The sequence below is a fragment of the Ricinus communis genome, chromosome 9, assembly GCF_019578655.1.
Source record: "Ricinus communis isolate WT05 ecotype wild-type chromosome 9, ASM1957865v1, whole genome shotgun sequence".
NCBI classification, from domain to species: Eukaryota; Viridiplantae; Streptophyta; class Magnoliopsida; order Malpighiales; family Euphorbiaceae; genus Ricinus; species Ricinus communis.
Window position 1 is genome coordinate 9,894,702 of NC_063264.1, and position 9,952 is coordinate 9,904,653.

At 30.6% G+C, this 9,952-nt stretch overlaps 1 protein-coding gene across 1 annotated transcript; it reads right to left on the reverse strand.

Moving 5' to 3' along the window:
* Positions 1–421: 421 nt before the first annotated feature.
* On the reverse strand, positions 422–6,348 carry LOC8282427 (cyclic nucleotide-gated ion channel 4). The gene is made up of 7 exons (XM_002525714.4): positions 5,628–6,348; positions 3,401–3,616; positions 2,468–2,781; positions 2,248–2,356; positions 1,585–1,821; positions 1,107–1,193; positions 422–1,014 (listed from the first exon to the last, which is right to left on the reverse strand). The coding sequence occupies exons 1-7, from the start codon at positions 6,210–6,212 to the stop codon at positions 499–501; spliced, it is 2,064 nt and encodes a 687-aa protein (XP_002525760.1). The 5' UTR covers positions 6,213–6,348; the 3' UTR covers positions 422–498.
* Between the last annotated feature and the right edge of the window lie 3,604 nt (positions 6,349–9,952).

The following is a 9,952-nucleotide window of genomic DNA, read 5'->3' on the forward strand; positions in this document are numbered from 1 at the left end:
AGAAATTTATAGCTAACGAATTCGGGAAGAAGATGAAGGTTTCAACTTTTGCTTTGAATTTGTTCTTTGGAAATAAGAAATTTTTGTGGCCAATTTCTGTTCTTTTATTTGCAAATTGGGAAAAAGAATATAGCCGTTGAATTCTTGTTGTTATTGACATGTACTTTTTCTTCTTATTAAAAAATCATAAACTACATTTTCACTTGCTCATTTTTTGGTGTTTTCACGCGCAATGACATGTCAACATTTCAGTGGCTTGTTGTTAAAAAGAAAAAAAAGACGATTGAAGTGTCTAAATGGTTAAAACGAAAGTTCAGAGTGCCAAATGATCAATCAAGTAAAGTTCAGGGTGCTACATATGCATTAGGCCAAAAAACAAAAACAAAAACAAAAACTGGTTCTATTTTTTGAAACCAATAAATAATTTTATAATCCACACATATTATTAATATGATTATTGTTATTACTATCAATATTATTACTATTATTTCAAACTTTTCAAAAGTCAAAATCTTCCTGATTTGGCTTTGGCGAAGTTAACAGAGCAGTATAAAGCCTAAGCCTATCCTCTCCCAAGGAAGAACATCTTGATAATGGTCTTCTAGGCCTTATAAATGACAGTGAAGTAAGTGTCAGTCGATGCTTATACCTTCTCCAAGCCAACTGAATTGCCACAGCTGCCCAAGTTCTCCACCCAGGTGAATAATATCTTGCGCTTCTCTTCACTCTTTCGTTAACAAATGTGTATCTGAAGTGCTGCGTCACATATTTCACATCTTCAGCTTCCAGCCCGAATGCCTCTGTTGTCTCGAGGGTCACTAGAGTGCATGAAGATGGTGGTAGGCGTTCGATGAAGGGTCGTCTCAGACACCATGATAGCAGCTCGTCTCCACTGAAATTTCCAGGCCCTAACATGCAGCAGCTCTTCACACCATCTCTAAGCACTTGGCTACTCTGTAGGTGACCCCTTACTACAAATAGCATTCTTTGCACAGGGTCTCCCTCTCTTGTTATCTACAAAGACCAGAAATTATGTGATTACCTATAAATTTATAGAATGCTGCCCTGAAAATTGTTATTAGTGTATGTTATTAATTGGAACTTACTGTTTCTCCTTTTGTGAAAATGAGGGACTTCACACGGTCACAGATGTTCTCTAAGACTAGGTCATCCATATGTTGGAAAAGTGGTACCTGAAACAGATTTGAAGTTGTAGAGATATGATAAGCACTACTCTGAAAAATGTAAGTTTCCATGTATCAAGCATCATTTGGAGGGGAAATGATAGCCAGAGCGACGCAAAACTAGCCCAATTCAAATTTTATATATTGAAACTTTTTTATATAATTCAGATATATGTACATATCTATACATCAAATATTTAAGATTATTGATTTATACTTATTAATTTCAAATAAATAAGCATATGTGAATCATCTAATATTAAAATGTAAGATACTTATATATATATATATATATATATATATAAAAGTATCCGGTAATATTTATAATTTTAAACTATTTCACTAGTATCAGTCATTTCCTGTGAGCAGCCAAGAGAAGTCCAAATTGTTAAATCATTACCTGCCTAACCAAATCGAGGCACAGATGATACTTGATATCCCTCCTAAGTCCTTCAGGGAGGTTTCTGATCATCTCACATTCATCGACTCCGCGCATTGCTGCCCAGCGCTGCCGCTCGTAGTTACGAACACGGTGCCTGAACTCTGGAGGCAGGCGTCTTTTCCTCATCCACCATTCTATATTTCTCATCTTCAACTGCATTGCTTGCTTCTTTGATGTTGTTGCATGCAAGAAAACCTTCATGCCCAAAAATCAACCTTCATTAATTATATTTACTGTATAAATCATAAACAAAAGTTTCGAAAAGGTCCATTCAATAGTGACCAAAGAAAAAGAAAAAGAAACAATGCTGCACATGCATTATTTTCTTACAACATGATGAACGAGGACCCCATGGGATCATCTTTTATTTATACATCTTGACCGCTCCTTGTTAACAAAAAGAAGCACCCGACATGTTGTGAATCATGCAAATGAGAAACACAAGGACTCGATTCTTGTCCTTTCTTTTTTATTTTCTAACATTTTTTTCCTTTGTCTTCTTTGTAAATTTAAACCTATAAGTAATGATGCTTATCCTATATGCACGAATGATTGATCAACCACATTCAAATTGAGATATAAAATTATTGACAAATAGTTATTTAATTAAATTGTTGTTACCTTTATATTTCCTATCAACATGGTGACCAAAAGGAGTCCACTAGTCAGGACAATGATGTTAAAAACAACTTCCAACCATTCTGTTGTGCTCTCCAGGTTGCCGAAAGTGCTGATCATATAACACATTAATGCTCAGAAATTTGTGTAACATTAGAGAAGATAATAATTTTGATTTTGTTTCTCTTCTTTTTCAGAGAAGGGTAGAAAAGAACAACAATACCTCAGGGTCATTAGGCCCCAAAAGATAGGGAATAGTATTTTCTCCAATCTACTCCCGTTTGTAACAAGCTGAACAGTCCATTTATAGGCTCCATAGTCATAATTATCACTACTGTCTAAGCATGTAGCCCTAGCTACCTTGTTGTCTGCCCATGCCAGCCTTGCTCCATCTCTCACCTTGCTAGCTGTTCCATAGTAAATGGGTTCTTTACAAGACAATAACCTCAACCCACAACCCTGTGTTTCTCTGCATTTTTCTTTCAGACATTTTGCAGTCCTTTGTATTCCTAGTAAGTACCAACATGCACCTGCTGCCTGCACAAGAAAGCAAAATAGGTTCGTATTACCTTTTTTTTAGGAGAAACTTAAAAAATGGTTTTAACTACTGAAATGCATATTAATTTCTAGCTATTATAGAATAAAATGATGTTTTGTTTAATTCCTACTCGTGATAGGTGGACCTTCACTAATCATTTATGCCATGCAAAAATATCTTACTTAATGACAAAATTGAAATTTCATTTCTTCCATGGCACTAGAATTTAAGTGTAACAGGTAAATGCTCACAGAGGGGACAAAAAAAAAAAAAGAAAAAAAAAAGGCTTTTTAGACTCCCATCACATCAATAATAATATTTTTTTTTCAGTCTTAGAGTAGAGACTCCGGGATTATGTGTGAATTGCGTGCAAACTCTTTATGCTGTTCAGTCAGTGGATAGAACATGTAATCTCTTACTCATCTTTCCTCTTTTCTCTTTTTATATAAGTATCAGAAAAAGCAGCATTAAAGGATCACCAAAACAACACAGCATATTTACTAATACAGGCACAATTGCAAGTGACGGACAAGGAAAGAGGAAGAAAAAAGAAATAGGTAAAAGAGAATAAAAATTTAGGTGTTATATCATAGTTAAAGAGAAAAAGGGTGAACTTACATGAGATGCAACAAAGTAAGCAATCATGTTAAGGGCAATTCCCCACCAAACAGTTCCAAAAATGTAGCCAGAGAGGTTCTGCATTCGTCGAAGGAGGCAAACCGAGTGGTAGATTTTTGGAAGATATTGGAAGAGGAATATGATCAAAAATATTGTCATCACTACAGTCACTGATCCTCCTTCCAGCAACGAGGGAATTGCCACCCATAATATAATCTGCAATATATTATTATTAATCATGTTGCTGTTTATCATACTTCTGCAATGATAAAACTTACGGAGAAAAAGATAAAAATACATGTAATATGACGAACTCTATTCTAAAACCCAATTATAATGAACCAGAAAATGACACAAAGGAAGGTACATTATCATTGCTCACCTTTATTATAACATGATAACAAGTCGGACTAATTTGTGATTGGTACGATGTATACGATCTGTTTGTGATTAAAAATGAGCGTGGATTTATAAAATATTGTACTGTCCTAATCATGTCACTATGCGTTTTCTTCAAATATCTTAGGCTCTCTGATTATGACCTGAGACAATTGAGTGAATGATATATAGTGTAATTGGATTTGGAGAAGTGGGGTGGGTTTCGTTAATTAAGAAAGGAGAGGATTATTGGCTTTATGTTGCCTGTTGCACAATTTCAAAGAAAATTGGAGGTGGGTTTTAATGAAACATGCTCTTGAAATACAAAAGATGTTGGATATGTGTGCATGTGGTGGTGGGAGAAAATACTTGGTCTGATCATGTTTCACCGAATAATAATGGAAATAACTAATATTTAACGTTATTTTAGTTATAAATTTTTTTTTTATTTTTTTTTATTTTTTTATTTTTTTTATAAACTATTTTTACTATATAGTAATCTTTCATTTATAAAATGATTAAATTAAAATTTTATAATAAAAATAAAATAAAATATAAAATATAATGACTATTTATATTTTTATCTTATTTCTTATGCTCTCGACCAAAATTCATAATATATATATATATATATATATATATATATTTTGTTCTTAAGAAAAAGAGATTTCGTGTTCAACTTCAAATTTTATTCTCTACATTATTCATTAATAGTGAATATAAAAAAAGGAAAGTATATGTATTTTAAAATTTTTGTAGTGTTTTTTATGATACGATGTACATTATTAGCAATTTGTATTCAAGTTCATTAATTTTATTAGTAGTTTTGGCAATTGAATTTAAAAAAAGTAATCGATAGTTTTGGCAATTAAATTTTAAAAGAGTCTAATAACTGCAAATCAGTTTTATTAGATTGATGGCGAAGTTTAAAGTTCTCATAAAAAATTTGCCAAAATTATTTAAAATTCAAATAAAATTGAGTTGTAAGATTATTTTATCTCTCCAATTTTTCTCTAAATTCCAAGAAAAGGAGTAGAATAGTTGCAGAATTACAAGTAATTCATGAATGAATAAGCTATAATTATCGAATTAACGATGTTAGTGAATTTAAATACAAATTGTTAACGGTTTAACTATCGAGTATAACTTTTACAAAATAAATGACCCATAACCCTTTATGTGAAAAGGTTGGACTACGAAATCAAATCTTGTACTTTTCCATATAAAAAAATGGTTAGAATTACTTTCCCTTTAAAAATGGTTGAGAGTGCAACTATCGGTTGCGCCTATCATAAATAAATAAAAAATGAACAAAAGAAAAGTTACAAAGGAAAATAACCCGAATAGCCTTTTGCCCCCCTCTCTTTGGTTAAAATTGAAAGAAATCATTTTGCTTATATTGCCTATCAAAACTGTTTCAGGACCAGAAAAAGAGAGAGGCTTAGTTTATAGAGTAGGCATATTGTTAACGGTAACCCCCTTGTTGGTTTACTCTTTCCTAATATGCCCCTTTTGCTTATCTGAAAGAAACGACATAGCTAACTCACATGGAGCCCTGCAATTCATAGCTAACTGACATAGAGCTCTGCAATTCATAGCAGTTATCTTGCATGCATAAAACCAACTAATGGTAACCATTTGTGACCTCTTAATACACTACTAGACAAATGAACCTTCACCAAATAAATATACCATAGGTCATATCTATGTACTCATGTATTGTTGTACCCAATTGTTATTATGCGAGTAATCTTTATGATGATGATTAGTTGATAATGTTAAGTATATATGATTATTCTCTTTTAATTACCAATTAAAGTAGTTGAACAAAAAAAAAATGTTTAATTACCTGCGGGAGAGGAAGAATAACAAACAGATCAAAGAAAAATCCTTTCTTTGCCTTCAAGTATCTCAGGGCCACTGAGCTAGGGCTACTAAACCGTGGTCCACTTCTATCTCCATAATCACCACCGATACCACCTCCAATAGATGGTTTTTTGGCCATTTTAAGCTGCAGCCACATGTTCCATACGTGCAAGGCATCAGTCATGCACCGGAGAGCCGTTACAGTTAAGGCGAACCATCCATCAATGAAGAGGCACATGCAAGTATCACTAACAGAGAGAGCATAGAAGAAGAGGGGATCAACAAAAAGCCCAGTAGCACAAACAAGAAGAAAACCCCTATTCCATTCTTGAACCCATTTCGCTCTAGGGTCCAAAACTTGCCCTAAAGACCACCCACCACTTCGTTTAGGAACAAGACCAGCACCGCACATGAAAAGGGTATTTCTGCAATCGCGCGTGCTCTCTTCCTCTCCTTCATCTTCTTCCTCCTCTTCTCCGCCACCGCCTCCTCCGTTCTCGCTATCGTCGTCATCTGTATAATATTGCATGTGCGTTGCACGTGATGTTTCTTGATTATCACTAGCCATGAGAGAAAGAGAAAGAACAGGATGGAGAGAAACAGAAAGGCGTGCTTGGTTGGTAATAGAAGAGTTGGAGTTGTGAGTTTAGAGTTTATGTTAGATTTTTTTAGAGCATTGTAATAGCTTTTGTATTCTAGTTGGAACTTGTAGAATTTTAAGACATAAAGGTGCGTACGGATAATTTTTTCGTGAAATGCATCAGATTGTCCTATTATCTATATAAACAAAATAATCGGTGGAATAACTTATCTGGATAATATTATAATAAGTAATTAAATTTTTAAAAATTAAATAAATATTAACAAAATAATATATATATAAAAAGATTTCTATATAAACTTAGTGTAAATACCATAATAAATAAAAGAGTAAAATATATATAAGAATATTTTATATTTTGATATTGAATGATTTACACATATTTTATGATATGTATAGAGAAAATACACTAAAAAAATCATATAACAAATATTTTTTTTTTCATTAAAAATAATAAAGCGTATGGATTATCAAAACAATATATATTTTTTAATTAAATTTCTAAATAGGTTATGTTTATCGGGTTATTGATAGATATTTAATAAAAATAATTTACATCAATCAATGATGATGCTATGTTATTAATATTTTTTTCTTAATATATATTTATAATATAAAACAATTATTATAAAAATATCACTATTATGTGCTTATTTTTATCAAATGCAACAACGAATCATAGAGTGGATTATCTATTTTAAGAATTTCTCTTGCACTAAATTCATCGTTTCAGTAAGCATATTTAGAAATGATTCTCATTTGAGGTAACAGTTCACTAATCATATACCTTGTAGGAAAGATTTTTCAAATGCCAATCGATTAATTAGCTTGTCGTGTTCTTAGATTTTTATTTGGTGTTGAAGCCAAAATTAGGAAGCCCCCCTGCCTTTGATGAATATTTTCAAAGACACTAAACAAGTAGAAATAATATTTCACAAATTCTTTAATTGTAATGAGAGTTATTTTGTTCTTAAGGGTATATGCTGGCTTGATAAAAGAATAAAACTCAAAGCATAATTTATGAGAATTAATAAAAAAATATATACTTTTAAATGATTTAAGATAAAAAAATTTAAATCTTAAACTTTAAATTATAAGATTTAATATAAATGGCTGAAACTTTTTATTCAACATATAAAATATTTAATTCTTAAATTGATTTAAACGGTTATTTTCAAATCACAAAATTAATATCACTCAAACAAAAATTGTGATATATGATAAATAAAACAAATGCATGGAACCCAATTCGCACTGAAAGTGGGTTCTTCAATAATTTGGAAAAATGAACATGTATAAAACCAAAAATGTATCAGGTCTTAATTAATGTGTTAGGCCATAATTAAGTTTATTTATATTTTTATATTCGTTAATATTATTATTATTTTCATTTCTCTTGTAATTATTCTCTTCCTTTATCATTTTTTTATTAGACATAAACGTCCAAAAATACTTTGTCTTGCTTCCTTGCTGGCATTGTCCGTTATACGTGCTTTGACTACCATTGTGCCACGTTGCTCGCAACATATCGCCCATCAACTGCCACATCAAAAGTTTAACACGTTGCCGTACATAAAAAGAATTTAAACTAGAAAAGGTATATAGATAAAATAATAAAATCTTTTCTAGTTTAATTAATTTATTAAATTTTAAATTGGTAATAATATAAATAAAATTTCTAAAATAATATTTTTTTATATAAAATTCAAATCCAATCGTAATTTATTGATGATAAATATAAACAAAACTTTGTTTATATTGTCTACGAAGCTGCAGAACTAACGTACAAAGATTTTCAGAAAGTATTGCACTATTGCTTGTCTATCCTCTTTTTTATTCAATAATATAATATAATATAAATTGTAAAATTGTAAAATATATGAAACTAGGATTTTTAACATTTTTGTTTTAAAGATGTTGATCTAAATAAATTAGGTCACTATATTTAATGAGAATTATAAAATTACTAATATGTATAGATTTATTAAAATTTAATAAATGAAATTAGAAATTCTTAAACCAGAGACCATTATATAAATTAGAAATCTTTAAACTGGAGACTATTATATAAATAAAAACAACTGGGATGTAATTATATTTGTGAAGTGAAAATAACTCTTACATTTAAAAATAAACACATCATTTATACATTTTTTTATTTTTTATTTGTATTAGAAATATAAAAAATTAAAATTATAATATTTATGATATTCATATAATTATAATATTAAATAATCAGTTATTTCATTTAAGTTATTAGTTTAAAGAAGAAAGGATTCCTTTTTCTTTTGAGAACGAAAACAATAGATTAATAAAGTAACACGTGAATCATACCACAGAAGTTGATATATATATATATATATTGAAGGGTAAAAGTAACAAATAAAGATTTACGTTGATGTCTGCTTTCACATCATTTTACTTTGATGTCTGTCTCCTTTCCTTGTCTTCCTTTTGCAAATTCTCCCTCTTAAACTACAATATCACAAGTACAACCACAACCTACGTACCACCAAAAAAAAGGGGAAATCAAAAAGAAATTAATGAGTGCCATATATATAAACTATTTAATTTTTTAATTGAGACCTATCTTAAATGGTAAGTGCGTTGCTGTGGGGGGTTGGAAGTCTTGAGTTTAAGCTCCCGCCTCTGCATTAGGTGAGATTTCGCCTTTATGGCGAGTGTAACGAGATGTCTACTTCATGTTATGTAGCCAACGGCATATTAGGCCTTTTATAGATAAATAAAAAAACTATTTAATTTATATTTATATTAAGAAGTATTAATTAGAAGAAGACATGAAAAATAGTATAATATATACATATATATATATATATATATAGAAAGAGGATATTGTAGGAAGTTGGAGAGGGCAATTAAAACCAAAAGAAAGGACAAAAGAAATGAACATGCTTTGGCCGGGCATATGGCGAGAGGAGAGGGAGATGTGGTATATAAATCCGTTACAAGTCTCATTCACAAGTAAATAACATCCAAGAACACAGCTTCCATGCAGTTTCGTCCTTTTTGTTTTCTTCTTCTTCAATTATATCACCTTCATTTCATTTATACCTATTCCTATCCCTACGCATGCATATTTATATATATATATATATACCACACAGTACCACCATTACTACAAAACGACCTTCACCCACTTGAACCTCTCTCTCTCTCTCTCTCTCTCTCTCTCTTCTTTGATGTACATAAGACGATGGGTGATTATAATTGAAGGGAAATTTGTACTATGCCACGAGAAATTATTACATTAATGGACAAGAAAATTTTATATAATTGCAACACACACATAGATAGATATAGTCTAGCTAGCCATAACCATAGGCTGGTCTTGTGCCATATTGTATTATGCCATGAATCATGCAAGCTTTAGAGATATATATATATATATATATATATTCATATATACTTGTAACTTTGTGTCTATTTTATATATTTTAAATAATATGTAAAATGGTCACTCGTCAAGAAAATACTTTGCTCGCACTCGGATTGTCTACCTCCTATTTTTTTATATTTTTAAAGTGAAATTAATGGATTAATACCTTTTATTTTTACAATTTTATAACATATATGAATATCTTTACATATATATATATGACATAGTTTTCTGACCCTTTAGTGAAAAAGAACAATAAAATAAAATAAAGGTGACATATCTCTTTTATTTTAATGTTTATTTAACATAG